Source organism: Bidens hawaiensis, unplaced genomic scaffold, assembly GCF_021521415.1.
Source record: "Bidens hawaiensis isolate Kalapana, Puna unplaced genomic scaffold, B.hawaiensis_p1.1 tig00000055_1, whole genome shotgun sequence".
In the NCBI taxonomy this organism is placed as follows: Eukaryota; Viridiplantae; Streptophyta; class Magnoliopsida; order Asterales; family Asteraceae; genus Bidens; species Bidens hawaiensis.
In genome coordinates this window covers 2,548,978-2,570,999 of record NW_027491016.1, presented here as the reverse complement: position 1 = coordinate 2,570,999, position 22,022 = coordinate 2,548,978, and the positions used below count along the sequence as shown (strand labels likewise).

Here is a 22,022-nt window from a genome sequence, read left to right as displayed (position 1 = left end):
AATTTAATGAGATGTTATAACCCATTTAAGAGCTATTTGGTTTTGGTAAGACCCATACCCATGAATTTGGGTTAAATCAATGAGAGGCCTCCATTTAAAAGTCAAGCAATCTGGTGGCTTTCATAAAAGGGGGAGCGACCACATCGCGACACGTAGGATTTTAGGGTCTTTGTTTATATATATTATTATAGATTCCGAAAATGAGCGTTTATGAAAACAAAGTTTTAGGTGTCATTTGTAAGAAATTTCAGAAACAGGTATTATAAACTAGTTGTGACAAGTATATTTTGATAACACACGAGTAGTTTGTAGAATCAATTAAAACTTGTCACGTGCCCTTAAACTAACTGTAACGAGCAGGTTCACTAGTCATTTACTCTTCACGACTAAATAAGTTTTGTGTGGTGTAATCAACACCCACGAGTAACTCATAAGTTCTTTAGTCGCGACTATTAGTTTATCCAGTTTACATTCCTTACACGAGTAGTTTAATAATAATTAACTCGTAGTGACTATTTTAACCTTACAATCTACTCGTCGCGACTAAATGATTTATGAATTACTTGTGGGCGTTGATTACGAGACATGAAACTTATTTAGTCGTAATGAGTAAATTATTAGTGAACGTGCTCGTTATGGTTAGTTTAAGGATATGTGGCAAGTTTTAATTGGTTCTACAAACTACTTGTCGCGATTAGTTTATAATACATATTTCTGGAATTTCTTGCAAATGACACCTAAAACTTGAAATTTGTTTTCATAAACACTTATTTTCGGCATTTTCCCTCTAATATATCCATTGATCTATACCTTATCCCTTTAAAGATTGAATATATACTAGCCCGTGTAATACACGGGTGGTTAAAAAAACAACAAAAGAGTCAAATTTAATAATATACGTAATAACATACCTTATGGATTCATAAGATATAAATAATGATAAATAAAATTTGATAATTCACAAATAGCTAAAAACCTCATTTTATACAACATTTAAAGTTACATTTGTAACTTTGTTAGTAATTTTATAAATAGTAATAGTATTAGTTAGCATCCTACTTGAATGACATGTGAAAGAATGACATTGTTTCAATATTATAGGTAGATGCCTCCTCACGAATGGTCTACCCGCTACTCATGGTTTAACCATATAGGATTCACATGAGCTAGGAATACCATATGTGGTGTTACGATAATGCAAGGATTCCGATTAAAGATAACGAATAAAACTGTGTGAACTATCAAATAGGTTTGTTCGCAAGCCAAACTCAGCATGAGCTCGGCTAAAATTTCTAAACTGAGTTGGCTTGGGTCAGGATTATTAGAACTTACAATAAAGAAAATATGTTGATGCAAAGCGGACCACATAATTATAGAGACGAGACTTAAAAGATCGAACGGATTTTATTTGTGCTAAAAATTATTAAAAGTTGGATCTAAAACGAGCGAGCCAACCTTAGCTCGAGCTTAGCTCATTTACAAATGGAACCTAGCTTCGAGCCACGAGCTATTTATACAGCCATACTATCAAATGGTTGCTTTAGTAGTTAATTAAATATATCTGAATCATAATGACACAACCAAAAACTATACAAACTACTCATAACAATATTATATTCAAATGATTTAATCAAACTAACACAACTAAACTTATTGTTTTCTCTTAGTTCTTTCTACATTAAGCAAATTATTTCTTTCCTTCTTCAGATTCATGGTGTCAGACTTGAATGGCAAGACAGAAACAGGTGTAGCGGGAACAGTGTCCCAACGGTCACTTAAAAACCTCATGAACTTCTTAACTGTTTCCTTCCTGAACTCAAGTTCACGTGTGAAAAGATCAAATATGAAAAAAGAAAGAATATACTTGAAAGGGATGATGAGGAGAATAGCAGAGCCAAACAAGAGCACCATGGCGACCTCGGTAGTTATCTGCAAATATTTCAAACAGTTATCCAATAAAGTGATTATTTGGACCTTAGATAATCAAATAACTAGAAGCGGAATATGCTTGTTCATTTGTATAAAGATTGAGATAATCAGTTAGACACGTGAACACAATCACGACATGAACCCGGAAATCTTGTCAGACACATGAACCCGACCACGACATGAGTTTAACCTGATATTTTTTATTAGCTTTTTGCAACTTATTACTCCAAATTACAAATTTTAAAACCAAAAATACAAATGTAGATAATTAATTATGTTTAAACTATAAAAAGGATTTCGCTTTTTCTTTTACGTTTTAGCTTTTAAATATTGGCATAAAAATACCCGATCAGTTTAAGTCACAAAACACACCTTTTCTAAATAATCAGGTCAACCCAAGCATGGCACGTTTAGCAAAACATGCTAGCGGGTTCGACCTGCAAATGACCCAAACCCGTTTAGCCTAAACCCAGGCCCACGAATGTCATGTCAGGTTCGTGTTTTTGAGTCAGTTTTGGACTCAAACCAAACTAAAAACCAAAACCTCAGTTTTTGAGTTTTTGAAAAACGTTCGGTTTCAGTTTTCGCTTTGCATTCAGTTTCATTTTTTTCAGTTTTGCCATTTGGGCTTGAAATTTTTGGGCCGAAAAAAAGAAGTTGACCGAAAGTAATGATTTTGGGCCTAAATATTTCTATTAACTAAAATTAACTGGTTATTATACATTTGCGCAAAAATATTTGGGTTACACTATTTATTGAATAATTTTAAATTACTTAAAATCCAAAATGAAAAATGAAAATCCATAAATTCGGTTCGCTCAACCAAACAGAAACTTCGGCTTTTACAGAAACATAAACCCAAACCGTTGGCTTTTGTTTGGGTTCGGTTATTTTAGTTTGGTCTTTTCGGTTTCATGCACACCTCTAAGATTGTCATTTAAGAAGTGCACATCCCTACCTGTGGTTGGCCCGCAAGAAGAATCGTACGGATTTTTAGAAGGGAACCATTAACGGTCTGCATATACTTCTCTAAATCACGCATGGCTTCTTTTACAGCTATGATCTTCTCGATTGTATTCGATGATGGTTGATCATGTATGGTAACTTTACCAAAATATCTTCCAAAGCGGCCCTGTTCCCTCAACCCTTTAACTACCAACATAAAAGCTGCTGATGCCATTAACGTTGTCGGGAACACGTATGATAGCAAGTTTCTAAACACCAGAAGATAGACATCATAAGTTGCAAAATGAGCTTATTTAATCAGTCTATGTGTTTAGTGGGTTGTTTTAGATGTTTTAAGTAAATCAAGGAAGAACCTTAAGCTTAGGTTACCGATTTTCTTTATATAAAAAATAGGTAGTTTTAACTTTTAAAATCCAATGATAATTTTTTTATGTTTGAAAATGATTCAAGTATTAGTTGATTTTTTTTTGCGCCCTACTTGCGGTGCGCGCATATGATGTATATATGTGTAAACCCTCGGGTGGGCAAAAGTGAAATTGCACTAATTTTGACGTTATTTTACTAATCTCGTGAAAATAACATTAAAAGTGGCGGAAGGTTAATCAGGCATCATGTGGTGGCATTGATAGCCGAAAGACAAGGGTACATGCACCAATCGGCTGGCGTGCCGATGGTTGAGTGTTATGTGTCTTATGTCCAAGGCTTGATGCAACACTACTATCGGGCCGGGGATCTCACCGTAAGCAACCTCTCTATTCCTAAGGGGTAGAAGTAAGGCTGTCTAAATCTTACCCTCCTCAGAAGAGGAGGAGGATTGCAAATGTAGCACCTGTCTGTGCTTTTTCCTCTAAAGGATTTCTTCCTTAGGAACTTCCACTTCTTATTCGAAAATCTTCATCTTGATGAATAATGCTTGTTGTCTCTTCGGGAAGTGGGATTTTTTCGAACAGCTGCAGGACGACTCATCTTTGCACTTGATCTTTAGATGACTATCGTTGCATGCTGAGCCAAGACGACTGCTCGTCTTTTCGTAATCACTTAGGAATCTTTTCTGGTTACAAAGCTTGGCTAGAGCATTTGTAATGAGCTGATATAGCTCTCCTAGTGATGCCTGTGCGCACGTCACGTTTCTGCTTTCCAGAGTTCTAAATGCTTCATTACAGAGGGATTCTGGAAAGGACTGTAGGAACGACTGAAAAGGAATACTGAGAGAACCAGCTAGCCCATTGTAGCAACTGTTCCTTGGGAAGGGCTTTTTTCTTGGACTATAACAATTGCTCATCTGAAAAAGATAACATATCTAATTCAATCAAAAAGCTGTGACCATTGAGATGAATATGGAACTCTTCTAATCCTTTTTTGACCGTCAAGATATTCTTTATCGTGGAGTGGTAACTTTTTTCTGACATTTCAAACGCGCCACTCTTGTATCCACATCTTTTCTTGATACCTTTGTCGTCTTCTACAACTAGAGCTACTGCCCAATACTAACTTCAGACTGAAGGATTCTTTTGTCAGTTTGCTTTGGAATCTTATCAACTGACTTTTGTTTCTCTTTTCTTTTTCCAGCCTATGCTTGCTTTTCAGGCCACTTAATTGGATTCTCATTTGCTATGGGGGACTAGGATACTGTTTGTTTTGATAATGCTGACAGGGAAATGGGGACATAGTGTTCTTCCTTGTGGTGGGAAGAGTGTGGGTTTTCATGGAGATTAGGGGTTGTGGTGTATGAATTAATATGGTTTTTCCACTTAATACCACTGTAACAAAAAAAGCTCATTTCTGGTAGCTGGAAAATAATATCCCATCCAAGTAGAAGGTCTCTACCATGGAGGCTAGATCCCAGAAACTGATGTCTGATAACGCACTTGGGAAATAGTCGAATGTATATTGGCTTGCTGATTTTGTCAATGGAGAATGTCTGGCCATTGGCAGTTATAAAAAATTGTTTGTGGGGGCGTCAATAACTTGGGGGTAGAATACTTGGATTTAGGACTGATCTGTGTGAACCAGAATCGAATAATACAATTATTGGGATAGGGTTTGTGTACTGGTTGAGCAATAGATCAAACTTGACTAGAGGTTCTGGAATCATAAGACCTGAATGCAACCCTATAGCTTTTGCCATAAACATTGGACGAACATCATTGGTTTGGCTGTCTGTATCTGAATCGTCTGCTTCTGTTTCATCATCCGTATCAGAATAGCATATCGAACGTATTGCTTTGTCTCCTGGTTCATCATCAAGTGAGTACAGTGACTCTAAATCCGAGATATCGACTTTTTCTATCTGGAGTAGGGCCTGAGTTTTCTTCTCATTTTGCAATCCCACGCAAAATGGCTTTTCTGGTTGCAAATGTAGCACCTGTCTGTGCTTTTGTGCTTTTTCCTCTAAAGGATTTCTTCCTTAGGAACTTCCACTCCTTATTCGAAAATCTTCTTCTTGATGAATAATGCTTGTTGTGTCTCTTCGGGAAGTGGGATTTTTTCGAACAGCTGCAGGACGACTCATCTTTGCACTTGATCTTTAGATGACTGTCGTTGCATGCTGAGCCAAAGCATTATAACCGTATGTCTGAACGGTTTTACTGTCTTAATGGCGTAGACGAAGCCAATCTCAAACAGATCTTTCTACAATCCTTTCCAGAATCCCGCTGTAATGAAGCATTTAGAACTCTGTAAAGCAGAAACGTGACGTGCGCATAGGCATCACTAGGAGAGCTATATCAGCTCATTACAAATGCTCTAGCTAAGCTTTGTAACCAGAAAAGATTCCTAAGTGATTACGAAAAGACGAGCAGTCGTCTTGGCTCAGCATGCAACGATAGTCATCTAAAGATCAAGTGCAAAGATGAGTCGTCCTGCAGCTGTTCGAAAAAATCCCACTTCCCGAAGAGACACAACAAGCATTATTCATCAAGAAGAAGATTTTCGAATAAGAAGTGGAAGTTCCTAAGGAAGAAATCCTTTAGAGGAAAAAGCACAGACAGGTGCTACCTGTCTGCATTTGCAACCAGAAAGGCCATTTTGCACGGGATTGCAAAAATGAGAAGAAAACTCAGGCCTTACTCAAGACAATAAACCAGATAGAAAAAGTCGATATCTCGGATTCAGAGTCACTGTACTCACTTGATGATGAACCAGGAGACAAAGCAATATGTTCAATATGCTATTCTGATACGGATGATGAAACAGAAGCAGACGATTCAGATACAGACAGCCAAAACAGTGATGTTCGTCCAATGTTTTTGCAAAAGCTATAGGGTTGCATTCAGGTCCTATGATTCCAGAACCTCTAGTCAAGTTTGATCTATTGCTCAACCAGTACACAAACCCTATCCCAATAATTGCATTATTGGATTCTGGTTCACACAGATCAGTCCTAAATCCAAGTATTCTACCCCCCAGTTATTGGCGCCTCCACAAACAATTTTTTATAACTGCCAATGGCCAGACATTCTCCATTGACAAAATCAACAAGCCAATATACATTCGACTTTTTCCCAAGTGCGTTATCAGACATCAGTTTCTGGGATCTAGCCTCAATGGTAGAGACCTTCTACTTGGATGGGATATTATTTTCCAGCTACTAGAAATGAGCTTTTTTGGTTACAGTGGTATTAAGTGGAAAAACCATATTAATTCGTACACCACAACCCCTAATCTCCATGAAAACCCACACTCTTCCCACCACAAGGACAACCAGGAAGAACACCATGTCCCCATTTCCCTGTCAGCATTATCAAAACAAACAGTATCCTGGTCCCCCATAGCAAATGAGAATCCAATTAAGTGGCCTGAAAAGCAAGCACAGGCTGGAAAAAGAAAAGAAAAACAAAAGTCAGTTGATAAGATGCCAACTTTAAAGATTCCAACGCAAACTGACAAAAGAATCCTTTAGTCTGAAGCTAGTAATGAGTATTGGGTAGTAGCTCTAGTTGTGCAAGACGACAAAGGTATCAGGAAAAGATGTGGATACAAGAGTGGCGCGTTTGAAATGTTAGAAAAAAGTTACCACTCCACGATAAAGAATATCTTGACGGTCAAAAAAGGATTAGAAGAGTTCCATATTCATCTCAATGGTCACAGCTTTTTGATTGAATTAGATATGTTATCTTTTTCAGATGAACAATTGTTACAGTAAAAAAAAAAGCCCTTCCCAAGGAACAGTTGCTACAATGGGCTAGCTGGTTCTCTCAGTATTCATTTACAGTCGTCCACATCAGCAAAGAAAATAATATTCTTAAGAAAGATATGCAACTATGGCCACGAGTCTATAAATACCAAAAACCCAAAAAGGATCAGCACAGCAAACAGCACAACCATTTCTTACCCACCATCTACATGATGGCCGAAGCCAGCTCCTCCACCACCACAGACAAGAAAGAAATCCAAGAAGAGTTCAAGCAGAAAGACGTACCGGAAGAAATCGTTGAAGTAATCGCAGATCTAACGTTCAAAGAAAGATCTAAGCTAAATTACAAGACGTTCACTACAATCCTACTGAAAAATCATGCAACAGTTTTAGAAGGGATAAAATTCCACCCAGATTATCCTTTCCTAAACGTTTTTCACTTTGCAAACTTGCTTAACCTCCCCAAAGAAGCTCTTTCTTCTGGTACTTGTTTGAATCATTCTACATCGCTATATCCTTTGACAATGAAGAACTCTACTTATACTTACTAAACTGTCAATTTGGAGATGTACCAGCAGAGAAGAAACATACCCTTACTCTCCTCCAATGGTTCTTACCAATCCATCAATGGATTGGTTATATAACCAATTTCCGACTCAAATACAGTGTCTGGTATTTCAGGAGGCTGGGAAATTTCATACCAGCATCAACAATCAACAGGGATCAAGCAGCCATCTACCATTCGCCGTGTACCTTCCTTCACAGTTCTTATAACATAAATCCAGCATCCATAGGGTTCAGAAGGAATTTCCCAGACGAGTGGATGAAACTAAGAGAATGTCTAGGACGTGCAAATGGAGTGGATATAAGGAAACTTAGCCCTAACATCAGAGAAAACATAAAAATCTGGGGTATTGATCATCCTTACATAAAGTTGTGGAAAAGAACACATTTTGAATATATCCACACCCACATTGTTGCCCTCAATGAAGAAGAATACGAAGAGCTAGAAGATGAAAGGTTCTATCATGAACCAGACAACAGAGCCCGTTCCCCAACATCAAACCTAGACCCAACAGAAGAATATGATCCCAGAGAAGACTACCACGACCCATACGAAGATGATCCATTGCATCCAGATTCAAGATGGAAGTAGTCTTAATCCATGGAAGAAGTCATTAATAAATGTGTGTCTTGTATAATATTGTCTTAATTATGTATTAAGTGTGATGTTTAAGCCTAATCACTCTTAAGGTGGTTAGTTAGGATTAATCCATGTGATGTCATGGCTTATGTCATAAAGTATGGCCCTTAATCAATAGGTATGGGCCTTGTGTCTTTTTATGAGGTAAGGTAGCAGTTCCTTGCCTATAAAAGGAAGGCTTCCCCTCACTTGTAAACCATCCCTTGAAAGAAATAAAAACATCTTTCTTATATCTTCTCTCTAGTTCTCTATTGAGTTCTTGAGTGTTCTTGAGTTCTCACACCTGAGTTCTTAAGTTCTTTCTTAAGAACTTAAGTTGATGATGATGAGGAGGAGGAGGAGGATATTTCAAAAAATTCAAAATGCACAGTTTTGTTTTATTGTTCTACACTTCGATGTATATTTTTCTAAAAATCAAGTTGTATCCCATAAACCAAATTTAAACAAAAAATACCCATTAGTCATCAATGGGTGTTAAAACAACCCATTTAAAAAAAAAGATCTAGTTTACCTGAAGATGATTGCATAAATAAATGCAAGAAAAGATGCAGTCAAGAGCGGTTCTTCCCATCTTCTAAGTTTCTCAAAGCTCTTGGCAGCCATGGTCAAAGGAAGAACAAGCTCCTGAAAACAATATGATACTTTGTGTGATTATCTAACCCGCAATTATTTGAATATGTTGGAAAATATGATTTGATCATCATTGTCAGGACATGAATAATCCATCCTGACAATATGACCGATAACACTCCTAACTTTTGATACCATAAAGAAGGATAAAAGCGTGACCTTAAAAAGGTCGATGTTACTAGGGATCCCTTCAATCATGGCAGCATCAATGGTGGCTTGTGTACTTTCAACCACCTTGTATTTATCCTTGCAAACAACCGCCGCCTTTTCCACCAAATTTTTTTCTCCAACAACATGATCTTTACTCAACACTAGATCTTGTCTCACCATAAGAGTTCTTCCAAAACACAACCGAACCATTAGAATTCCATGATGAATGTCTCATCCACCTCCTCAAATACACACTTCCATCAATATCATACACATGATTATTGTAAGCTTCTGACACCTCAGAGTTGACTTGCTTCAACCTTGTGGTCAACGGTCCACCCCAAAAGTTGACCGCCAATGTTTGGCGGACGATTTCACCATAAGGTGCATTTTGTAAATATGAGAATTGTACAAGTTTTGTAGGCTCGTCTAATAGTTTTCTAACGAGTTGTAGAGCTTGAAGTCTTGCAATGCCATTAGTAGCACAAACTATTGCCTTTTGTTTTCCCTTTTTAGCGCCATAAATGTTATGAACTAATTGGTCATTTTCCTTGGGTCCAAAATCTTGTATGAATTGGTGTACACAGATGACTTCTTTAATGAAAGCATACCATACGTCTCGTCTCATTTCACCTCCAAAATCAACGAATTCAAGTATCCATTTTTCAGAGCTAATAAGAAACACAAGATAGATTTATGTGAGTTTATAAAGATTTAGAGAAAAGTATAAATAAAAACAAGAATCTTGGTTGGTCAAGATGGATCATTGAAGCTTACTCACTCGGAACCAGAAGAAATGGAAACGGCTGAGTCAAAAAGGTCAGAGCCCAATGGTCCAACTCTAGCTTTCTCTACATGTGAACCGGTGCCACTAAGATCCAGTCTTATTGCATCCCGTTGGCCCCTCAATCCAATTTCCTACAAGTTAAGAGTGTGAAAAGGTGAAAGTGTGAAATTTGAGAGGTTTATTAACCTGTTTATGTAAAATGGAGTCAACTTGGGTCATGTTTTATTGATAACAATGGGTAAAGAATAAAGATAAAAATTTTAGCTAAAAAAAGAGACGAGTCAAAAAGTTTATAAATTCACTTAAAAGTTTTTACATCCTTTTTTTTTTAAGAAATAGGTCATTTTTGTAATAAGGGTATGTTTGGTTAGAGGTAATGGAATGAAGGGGAATGGAATGGGAGAAGGAATGGAATGGACAAGGGAATGAAATGGATCATTACCATTCCTATGTCTTGTTTGGTTAACCTATAGAAATGAAATCAATTATTAATTTTTATTGTTTGGTATCCAATAAAATTGTAGAAATGAAATAGAAATAATAAAAACACTCATATCTCAAAATACTTTTTAACCCAAAAAAAAACCTACAATGGCGACGGTGGTAGCTCCGGCGACGAAAATGGTGGTGGCGGTGGCGATGGTGGCGGTGCCAATGGTAGTGGTGGTGGTGGTTGTTAGGTGGTAGTGTTGTTGAGAAAGTAGGGTGAAGGAGGAATGGAATGAAAAAAAAGGAGGGTAGGAAGGAATGGTTTTGATGGAATGGGATTCCATGTGTAACGGATGATTCCATTACATTGAGTAACCAAACACCATTTTTTTCATTCCCACGTAATGAATCTTTCCATTCCTACTGTCATTCCTGCATACCAAACGCTACCTAAATTTTGTAGTTATATTCAATGCATAAAAATTGGTGACTTTTTATAAAAAGACAAAATGTTTTCGAACGGGTCTGGTCATATTGACCCGCATAAAGCCTCAAAGTTCGCTTTATTAAACAAATAATAACTTATAATAATGTAGATTTTTGAGATTATGATTAACACATTCAATATTTACAAAACTCAAAAGGATAGGATTAAAAAGTAATGCGATTTGGCCCAACTCAACCCATTTTGACCCATTATCCAATCTACCAGAGCCACCCATTTTTCAATCTCAGCATGGTTGAATTGTAAAGATTTAGTTACTTGAAAGTAAAGTGCTTTATCGGTCAAAGTTAGCTTTCCGGGCCACGCCATGTTATTCTCCCATTTAAGAACGGGTCTTTTTCTGCTTGAACCGAGGCATAAGATTCTCTCACCAGAAGGAATAAATAGATTCTCCTCAAAAGCGTTTGATTTTTGGCCTTCATAAACTCTGCAACACGAGGAAAACCGTCATGTACGGTTGGTAAAAATGACCCAAAACACATTTTTTCTTATTAAACTTCAAATGTATTTTTAAATACACTTCTCCCATTCATTGTCCCATTCAACCTGTAAAACCGAAATAACCGAACCCAAAACTGATGGTTTGGTTTTATGTTTTTTCAAAACCCGAATTTGGCTCGGTTTTGGTTTTTCATGTACTGACAACGGAAAAAAACCGAACCGAACCGAACGGATCCTGTGAAAACAGACTTTTTTTTTTTGAACTTATAGATTACATTCTTTATTATTGAATGCTAAGTAATTTATAAAAAAAAATAAATAAAGCAGCCAAAACTTTTTTGCACAAATTTGTAATACTCAACTAACAAAATAACTTGGGCCCAAAATTTCAAATCCAAATTCATTATTTTGGGACGTCTTTTTCGGCCTAAAAATTTCAAGCTCAAATGATAAGCCCAATAAAAACCGAAATCGAACGTTTTTCAAAAACCCAAAAATGAATTTTCGATTTTTGTTTCATTTTGAGCCCAAAACCGACCCATTGTGGAAGAAAATTGCCAAAATTGCCATTATTGTAGAAGAAAATGGTAGCATGGAGCTTACTTGAGAAGTTGATAAATATATGTTGACCACACATGGAATGAGATGCCTGTTTGACCACCAGCAAGAGCTTTGAAAAGGTTATGGGTCGTTGGCCAGTCGGCTAGCCCAGAAATACGAGGAGCAATGCGAACAAATGCTTCTTCTCCTACAACCTTCCTCTTCAAGATTAAAAAAAAGAAAAAAAAATAATTTTAACTTGTAATATCTTTTGATTGTGTAGCAATTTAAGAACTTCCTAATGAATAAATAATTTTAACTTGTAATATCTTTTTGCAACATACAAAACAAAATCTGTTTCGAAAAGGGGTAGCGGCGCAACTTGTTGCCCGTTTGCCTTCTGTTTCGACGTAATCACTACTTTGTATGTGTGTGTGTATGAATTAAAAAACAAAAGTAATCACTACTATATATGTTGCGTATCCTGCTAGCATAAATCTTGGTTATGAAAGGTATTAAAGAAAGAGAAATGAACCTGAAAGGAAAGTTTGTCGGTGACATTACCCAAAGAATCCTTCGAAGCTGTAAGGATTCTCCCATGCAAGCATGGTAACAAATATCAGTCTTTGAAAGGCTTCATCCTATAAAAAAAATCCAAGATTAATATATAATTATATACAGGACCGGTTTTTTTGTATATTTATGGTGCATATGATAAAATTCAATATAAGTACCAAAATTTTCTCGTGATTTAAAAGTTCATATCAATTATGAAGTTGAAATCAATGTTCAAGTAACAAAAAAAGGAGCTTTTTCAGCTCAAATTTGAACCACATTAATGTTAAATTAAATCTACAAACCTTAAGGCAAGGATGAATTTCAGAACTATCTCTGCACAAAAACCTAAAGCAGCAATACTCCACCAAATTACGTGCATTATTAGACCCATTTTCAGGGGCAATGCCTTTAAACATCATCTGCATTTTCTTCCCGGTCAATCCATTCATCCTGCGGTTTCAAGTTCAATCTATGACTTATAATAATCACATTTACTTGAAATAAACAACCGCATGTGTTTAAAAACTAATTTAAGATTTAAGAACTTCATTTAAGTTCATAGTTACCTACTAAACTGCTCAATGGAAATAATTGCAGCTAAAGAAAGATTCCCCATTGGTGTTCTTGTGTCGATGGTGTGCTCGGTCATTAAAAGCTCCTCCATGTCATCAATCTCATATGTAGTTCTGATTGTGGGATTATTATCTTGAACATTTTTTACAAGTGGAGAAGCCAAATCATTCACAAAGTTTGTAGTCTTTGATACCCATATATTTATTTTCTCTTTAAAAATACCTGTCACAAAAAAACCTGACTTTAACTGCTCATGTTTAAGATAGAGCATTGGTGTCTTCGATAGCTGACCGAAGGCAAACATTGAATCATCTTTATGTGTTTTGTGTTTTTAAGCAAACAACATAACCATAGTTTTGCAAGAATATGACTACATCACTACTGATTTTGGAACCCCCCCACCCAACCAAAAAAAAGAAAGCTAGTTTTTAGTTCATAACTGTCCCAATATGGTAAATCTCAGTTTTTTTCACTGACGCATTAGGCAAATTAGAATAAAACTCAACATAGAGCAGACCCCACAAAGAAATTGAACATAAAGAAAGCATACTCACTGCTATTCTTGAATCCAATCTGATAAATTTCACTGTTTTAACTGACCCATTAGGCAAATTAACATAAAATTAACAAATAGCATAGCAAGAACCCACAACCAAGAAACAAAATTTTAAGCGAATGGGTCAAGGAATTGAACATAAAGAAAGCATGCCCACTGATGTTTATATCATGTTCTTGAATCCAATCTGATAAATTTCACTTTTTTAACTGACCCATTAACCAAATTTTAATAAAAATCAACAAATAGCTAGAACCCACAATCAAAAAACAAAATTTAGCAAATGGGTCAAGAAATTGAGCATAAAGAAAGCATACCCACTGCTACCTAAATCATCACCTTGAATCCAATCTGATAAATTTCACTTTTTTCACATACCCATTAGCCAAATGAACACAAAATTCAACAAATAGCAAGAACCCACAATCAAGAAACATAATTTAAGCAAATGGGTGAAGAAACTGAACATAAAGAAAGCATACTCACTACTATCAAAGTCATGTTCTTGAATCCAATCTGATAAATCTCACTTTTTTCACATACCCATTAGCCAAATTAACACAAAAGTCAACAAATAGCAAGAACCCACAATCAAGAAACAAACTTTTAGCAAATGGGCCAAGAAATTGAGCATAAAGAAAGCTTACTAAATCATGTTTGTAAATCCAATCTGATAAATTTCACTTTTTTAACTGACCCATTAACCAAATTTAACATAAAAAATCAACAAATAGCAAGAACCCACAATCAAGAAACAAACTTTTAGCAAATGGGTCAAGAAATTGAGCATAAAGAAAGCTTACTAAATCATGTTTGATAAATTTCACTTTTTTCACTGACCCATTAGGCAAATTTAACATAAAAATCAAGAAATAGCAAGAAACAGAATTTAAGCAAATGGGTGAAGATAAAGAAAGCATACTATACTGACTGCTATCTAAATCATTTAGCTTTATCTTATAATCATCCAAAGATTTGCGGAGAATCTTGAACCCATTTTTGTTCTCTGAAGATGAGTTCTTGGCACAGGAAACAATAATAGTACGGAGACTTTGCTGTTGGAATGGTGGAGTGGCGGCTTTTAAGAATCTTGATTGCATTTTATTTTTGGGGATTTTGTAAACAAAGTGAAAGTAGTTGTTAAACAAGATTCATGCATATTTATGAAGAAGAGTGTGGTTTTGGCAAATTGGATTTTTTTATTTTTTCTATTACAGGGTGGCTTGTGGCTTCTTTCTTTGTTTAGGTAAAGTGATGGGATTGTGGATTTATGTTTCTTTCTTAATTAAAAAATATTTTTATTCTTTTTATTCCTCAATTGTCATGAGAAGTGGACATTTGTGTTGAGACGAGAGACTAAAGATCTAAGATTCGAATCCGGTTTCATCGGGATTTAGTGTAATGGGTTTTCAGGCGGTGGTTTACCTAGCACTGTCTGCGATCACAAGCGTATGAGGTCGTATTTTGCCATTGAATTGCCCCGAATAACTGAGCTTTATTCTTTGATCGTTAAAGAAATGTATTCATTTGTGTGAAATTCATATATATCCAATAAAATATTATAAATACCTTCAAGGGGGAAGGGACGTAATGCGGGTCCCAAAATCGAGTACTCCCCCCACCTTTTAAGTGTGAATTTGGGCACCCAAAATGAAACTAGCCATTGCATTTGATCAAAGTAGGCAAGTGGAGTCATTCCAATAAAAAAAGAAGAAAAAAAACATGGGGGAGGAGTGTTATATATGATTTAAGTGGTTTTAGGATAGTAGATAGAATAAATAACACGATATTTATTGGATTGATGGGTATTATGGTACTTGAGCGGAGCACTTCTCCCTCACTAAAGCTTATGGAAACCAAATAGAAGTATTATATATAGTTCAACAAACTAAATAAATTGACAAATGCACTCAAAGCTTTAAATTTATATATCAAACCGTTTTAATCTTAAAACTCACACTAAACATCAAATATCAAATTTACATGTATTTTATTAAAAACAAATTATTTTCCTTCTTATCAACCCGTGTGGTGTAAAATATAATATTTTCATTTTATTGGATATCTTCAATTAAATATTCTATTATTGATTACATGAAAGAGATCGCGGTTCATCTTGTTGTATGCTTGTCTTTAATATGTATGGTAATATTTAGGTGAAATAAGATTTGTCAAACGTTAACTATAAAAAAATGGTTTGAAAAATAATATTCTTTTTGAATGACAAATTTCTGTTAATTATTATCGTCCGTAAGACTGGAACCCAAGATCTCTCGTTCTCAAACTCAAATGTGTCAACAGCTAAGTATAAAAAATTGTTTTGAAAAACAATATTTTATTGATTAAATAAATATGCCCCTCAAGCACCCCGATCGATAACCCTTGCATCTTTGAAAAAGTTTGTAACAAGTCTAAAATTCTTTTTTTCCTTTTTGATATATCAATTTCTTTTTTCTCTCGTCACGCATGGAAAGCAACTATTTTATAACCTCACGAGTTTACAATCCGTGAATTACATATAATGATGAAGTTATGAGAAACGAAAAAGGTAAACTAATAAACTTGCAATTCACAAATAACTAAATTCTTTGGATACTACATTTCATGTGGTACTAGTGACTTTACCCTCTTTATCAAACACCAAAATCTTAATCCATCTATATTTGTAATTATGAATATCGCAATATATAGTTGATCATAGGTAAAACCGGTGGAATATGACTTATGTATTATACGTGATAAATAATGAAAAAAAAATAATTGATAAAGTGTTATCTAGGCTGGTGGGTATACACCATTTTGGATCAGTGAGGGGTCTACGTGACGTATAATTTAAGAACTGTCTCATTTAAACACCACTCCCCTATATACCATCTCACACATGAAATGAGGATAATGGCCATGGTCATTCAGGTCATTCCCACTTATATACTATCAAATCCAATCAAATTTTTTTGTTTTTTTTTTCTTTTTTGTTTTTTCATATTATTAAATAATGAAATGGTGAGGAATGATGGAGAATGAGGAGAATAATCCATACCTCTGGATGAAGGGTGCTGTTGAATGATGAAGGAAAGGCTGATATGACACAGACGTAACAAATAAGGAGGAGTGATTCAAATGAACCATACCTTTTGCCTTCAGTGCATATTATGTAATTTTTGTAACCAAAACTTTGGTTGGTTGGTTTTGGTCCATATCAAAGTCAAACTCAAGGACTCAAAATTAAGATTGATCCAATTCAAACACCATTAACTTCATATAATTCAAACAACATCAACATTTCCCAGTTTAACTAAGTACCACATCAATTCGATTATTGACCACCCTCATACCATAGCCATGTACATACATATATACAATTTTGTTTTAAACAGCCAAGTGCAACTAGTTGTCAAGGGGCACCGAAAAACTTACCATCCGCATATCTCAAAGCGTGCACATGAGCCGGGAATCGAAGTTAAGCACCACCCCAAAAGGAAACCATAACGAAAGCCCCTTAAACATCCCCATTAGAGATGAAAGGTAACCTCAATTAACTAGTTCATTGATCAAGATTGTCACCTCAACTTCTTTTTACTAGAATCCCAAGTCTCCTTAAAACAAAACATAATTGAAGAACATCTGGTACCAACAAAATATATGCACATATTTCAACAATGGCACAGAGATACGCAGGACAACAAAAGATTGAGCAGATCACTAGAACTGAAGACCGTGTTCTCGAGCTGCGTCAGCAAGCGCCTGAATACGTCCGTGATACGGATAACCGCCACGATCAAAGGCCACAGCTGTTATCCCTCTCTCAATGCATGATTTTGCATAGCTTCCCCAATTTTCTTAGCCACATCCTACATCAAAAACTTAAGATATTAACACCAAGTGTTGTGACACGCATACACCTAACTAAACACACGCATAGAGGTTCAAACGAGAGCTAATAGGTACCAATATTTGGCCCTTAGATCATATTATATTTGGCCTTTGATCATATTTCAGTGGCACCCATGCACGCATGCATAAGCCTACTAGTGATAATTATAATGAGATGATAAGCATATTTCACCTTCGATGCACCTATTAGCGAGTGGAGTTTTACTAGGTACATATTACTAATATTGCTAATATATATATTTGGAAAATGATTGAATGTAGCAAGAAACACACTAATACCGCCTATGTTAGTGATATTCTTTCTCTGTGGGAAAATTTGCTACTTACAATAGTGGGGCCGGGGGTGAAATCAAACTCCTGAGAGAGCGGTTTGTGCATTGTTGAAGCTGATGCAAGAGTATGCATCTTAGTGTCGTCAATCACCTGAGCATACAGATGTTTGTTGGAACACAATACACACAATCTTGGTCTCTCTGGTGTCCCTTCCACCTACAAGATTAATAATATTGAAGCTGTAGTCTACTTGTTTTCACATGTCCCAACAAACAATTTGAAATATCTTCAGTTTTTACAGGTTGGTATTGAACAGTTATGCATTTCTCTTATCTTTATAGCTTGTGTTCAGTTCACCATTTGCGCAGAAGTTGGTGTAAATAAAAGGATCAGGGATGGCAAAATCTGCATTCTGTGCTAGAGGTGTAAACAAGCCGGGCTAGTTCTCAAGCTCTTTTTGTAAAGCTCTAGCTCAGATCATGAGTTGTTTTTCCAAGTTTGGGCTTGACTTGTTTATTATTTATTAAGTAATTTAATTTTTGATGAATTAATTTTACGAAAAACCTTAACGGGCCCACGTTCGGCTCGAGCTCATTTACGAAAAACCTCAGAGAGCTGCTTGTTCTCCGGTGTTGATTGAAGAAGACCTTATTATGGAGATTCAAATAATAGGAACATGAAGAGCTTCGCAGAAATGATAATGACATTGTTATTCTTATTATTATTATTCGCTGCAGGACTCAGATGGAGTCGCTTTTGTACACAAACGGTCCCTCAACTTTCTTTAATTGTATTGAAAAAATATACGTGATTATAAAACAATGTTGGGACTTAAGTGTGTGAGTATGCATATAAGAGAAAATTAGCCTTATGGATTAGGAAGTGAGATGTTGGGACTTGGGACCAACTCTAATGGATCAACCTTGCAGGGTCGTCGGAGTAAACTAAAGCTAGAACTTTAGACTTCCATTTGAATAAGACCTCCAATTTAGACCAAAAACAGACTAAATGATAAAAAATATACCAAAGTTATACCAAAAACATACTAAATGATGTAAATGACCTTAAGTTATTTGAAGAAAACAACATATTTGTTAGTTGTTTTGCTAATGTAATAATAAAATTCTTAAATGCGTTTGCATTCTCTTATACTTCATAAGATCAATCAATCAATCAATCAAACTTACTCAATATTTCCCACCACAAATAGCCTAGGCTATCACAAGTAGGGTCTGGGGGGTGGGATTTAGGCACACCTTACCTCTATCCCTAAAGATAGAGAGGTTGCTTCCGGCGAGACCCCCAACTCAAAAATAAATAGATATACAGATAATATTATATATATATATATATATACAATCAACTATAGTATTATGATATTAGTCTGTTTAATTCAATATTTTACTATAGATAAACTAAAAACACAACACATGGTAGAATTTAGTAAATAATAATAAGTAAAAAATAATATTCTAAAAGTAGAATTAATAGTAAGAACGATAGTAATACTAACAACAACCACAACACCCACCACAATAGCAATAGCAATAGCAATAGCAAAAGGGATAGTAATAATAATAGCCCGTCATTCTAAAGGTCTTTAACCTTAATTCTACGTCTCCAAGAACTCCTATCCTCAACCATGTCCTCAGAGAGGTGCAACTCTAGCAAATCACGCCTAATCCTTTCATCCCAAGTCAATTTGGGTCTACCTCTACCCCTCATCCCCTCTATAATAAGGCTTTCCACTGATCTAACGGGAGCCGTTGTCTGTCTCCTTTTTACATGTCCAAACCATCTCAATCTGCCTTCCCTTATCTTATCTGATATAGTAGCCACCCCCAGTCTTTCCCGAAAAGCGTCGTTTCTTATTCGGTCTAACATTGTGTGTCCACACATCCACCTTAGCATCCTCATCTCTGCTACCTCCAACTTGCGCATGTGTGTCTTCTTGGTGGCCCAACAATCTATTCCGTATAGCATCACAGGTCTAATCGCAACCCTATAAAATTTTCCCTTTAATTTAGTAGGGAACCTCTTGTCGCACAATACCCCTGTGGCAGCTCTCCATTTACACCATCCTGCTTGGACACGATGGGCTACATCACTATCTATGGCCCCGTCACTTTGCACAAACGATCCCAAGTATTTGAACTTGGTTGACTGCGGAACCTCCTGGCCTTCAATTGCGATTTGGACATCTTCATCATCGTTTACACCACCAAAGTCACAGTAAAGATACCCCGTCTTTGACCGACTAATCTTCAAACCTTTACTCTCTAGAGCATAACGCCACTCCTCTAGCCTCATATTCAGATCTTGTTTACTCTCTGCGATCAACACGATATCGTCGGCGAAAAGCATGTGTGACATCTGCCCGATCCGACCCGACCCAGGTACCCGTTTCTCTGACCCGATCTATTTCTTTTATGATTTAATATTTATTTATACTTATATTTTACTTTTAAAAATAATATATATATTTTCCTTCCCGCCTCTCTCTCTCTTTCTTTCCGGCGTCCCGTCCCTCTCCTTCTCTCTTTCCGCCTTCTTTTCCCTCTTGTCGCCGTCCCGCCCTTACGCCTTGTTTCCCTCTTTTTCTTCTAACTCTTTGCTTGTCCTTTGTTCCTTCCCGCCTAAGGTTGTCTGCGCAGCTCCACGCGCCAGAGTCCCTTACAAGGAATCCTGCGTGAAGACCACCTGTTACAGCGATACGCGAGACGAACTCTTCTCGCAGCGCGCTAAGAATTGTAATTCTTCTCGCAGCGCGCTAAGAACGGAAGTTCTTCCCGCGACGCGCTAAGGATTTGTAGTTCTTCTCGCAGCGCGCTAAGAATCGTAGTTCATCCCTCGACGCGCGAAGAATTATAGTTCTTCCCGCGGCGCGCTAGGAAATGTGATTCTTCCCGCGACGCGTTAAGGTTGGTTCTGTCTGCCTTCGCGCTCGCGCTCTCTTGACCTTTTGTGTCAGCCTTCTCGCGCTAAACCCCTTTTGAGTTTTCTTCTGTTTAATCTAGCCGTTGCTTTTGAGTTGTCTTATCTTTTGAGCTGTTGACCTAATCTGCTTTATGTCTGAAAAGTTACTTTCGGCGCAGCATGCGCACCAACCCCATTGGTTGACAGATAAAGTGACTGACATAATCTTTTGAGAATCTGCTTTTGCCATGCTTGACCAGTAACTTTATCTGTCCTCTCCCATGCCTTTTTCTGAATCCTGTCAGCCTTTTTCTCTTTTTCCCTGCTACCATATCTTTTGATATCTTTACTTTTCAGAACTTTTTACTGTTGATATCTTTTCTTTTACTTTTGGAGATCTTTTCTAGGGTTTGTGTCCCCTAGGGTTTGCCTATATATAGTACTATTTTCTTAACACTTCACACACTACACTTATTCTCTTCCTCCCTTTTTGCTCTCTGCCGTTGTTCTTCAGCCGCCTCCCTCCTCTCTTGCCTTCGTCTTCCTCCCTGTTCTGCCCTGCTTTTCCGGTAATATATATATATAATAATTTACTTATTAATTATGCTAACTTATAATCAAGACTTAAAACCGATCGTTAAAACAATAATCTTTACTTATAGGTTAACTTGCTTGTTTGGTTCTTGCTTTATCTATCATCGCATCTTTATCAAGTGAGTTATCTCGTACCTAATCCCTTTTTGCTTTTAATGTTTTGGGATGTTCATGTGTTCATACAAACTTAGAGTCTTAAACTTGTTTATGAACTTTAGTCGCGCAGTATCCCATGTGTTGAGGACGTAGACTTGGCTGTTATTTGTATGTGTGGATCATTAACCGTCTTGTCGGTCTATTCCGCAGTTTTCATGGTACCATTAGATGAACACGGGAGAACTATCGTTTATGATTTTCTCTTTTGTTACACTTGCACAGTTAGTCTTGTTTGTGAGCTCAATTGTGAGCACTGGCAGTCTTGTCTCTTAGAGTTGGTCCCGATCTGATTACACCCTTGTTGAAACCCAGACATACACATGTTGCGCGCAGATTTATTGTTATCTATGTATTGTATTAAACTTGATTTCTCACCAACACGCAAGTGTTTGACGTTTTATTTTAACACATGTTCAGGTTTGCAGTAGCTGTTTTGGAGCTTGTGGACACGTAGGAAGTTTTCTTTATTTTTGACCTAGATTAAAATGTATCAAGACAAGTTATTGCTGTTCGGATATTATGATTTATAATATATTGATTTATGTTGATTTATATTATTTGTGTTTGCTTTGCGCGTGCGCGAATGAATGTATTTATTAAATATTGACACCCAATAGTGTCACGAGTAATGAAACAATATGTGGCGCCCCGATGTATAATCCGCCTTTGGTCGGGGTGTTACAGATTGGTATCAGAGCTCGTTGACTTTAGGATAGGTGGTTAGACGTAACGGCCTAGAATACCTAAGAGTCCCTTCTCGCGCATGAGAGAAATCTCATGTTTGCG

General features: G+C 36.5%; 1 protein-coding gene and 1 pseudogene across 2 annotated transcripts; both read right to left on the bottom strand.

The window, feature by feature from the left end:
• Positions 1–1,622: 1,622 nt before the first annotated feature.
• On the bottom strand, positions 1,623–12,210 carry LOC143625277 (uncharacterized; annotated as a pseudogene). Its single transcript, XR_013152254.1, has 8 exons — positions 12,196–12,210; positions 11,780–11,937; positions 10,994–11,162; positions 9,796–9,932; positions 9,024–9,685; positions 8,746–8,858; positions 2,888–3,143; positions 1,623–1,929 (listed from the first exon to the last, which is right to left on the bottom strand). The product of XR_013152254.1 is annotated as an uncharacterized LOC143625277 (transcript).
• Positions 12,211–12,261: 51 nt separating this feature from the next.
• LOC143625216 (uncharacterized) lies at positions 12,262–19,943 on the bottom strand. Its single transcript, XM_077095639.1, has 4 exons — positions 19,646–19,943; positions 12,841–13,069; positions 12,577–12,724; positions 12,262–12,357 (listed from the first exon to the last, which is right to left on the bottom strand). Exons 1-4 carry the CDS (start codon positions 19,941–19,943, stop codon positions 12,277–12,279), a joined length of 756 nt encoding a protein of 251 aa, XP_076951754.1. The 3' UTR covers positions 12,262–12,276.
• Between the last annotated feature and the right edge of the window lie 2,079 nt (positions 19,944–22,022).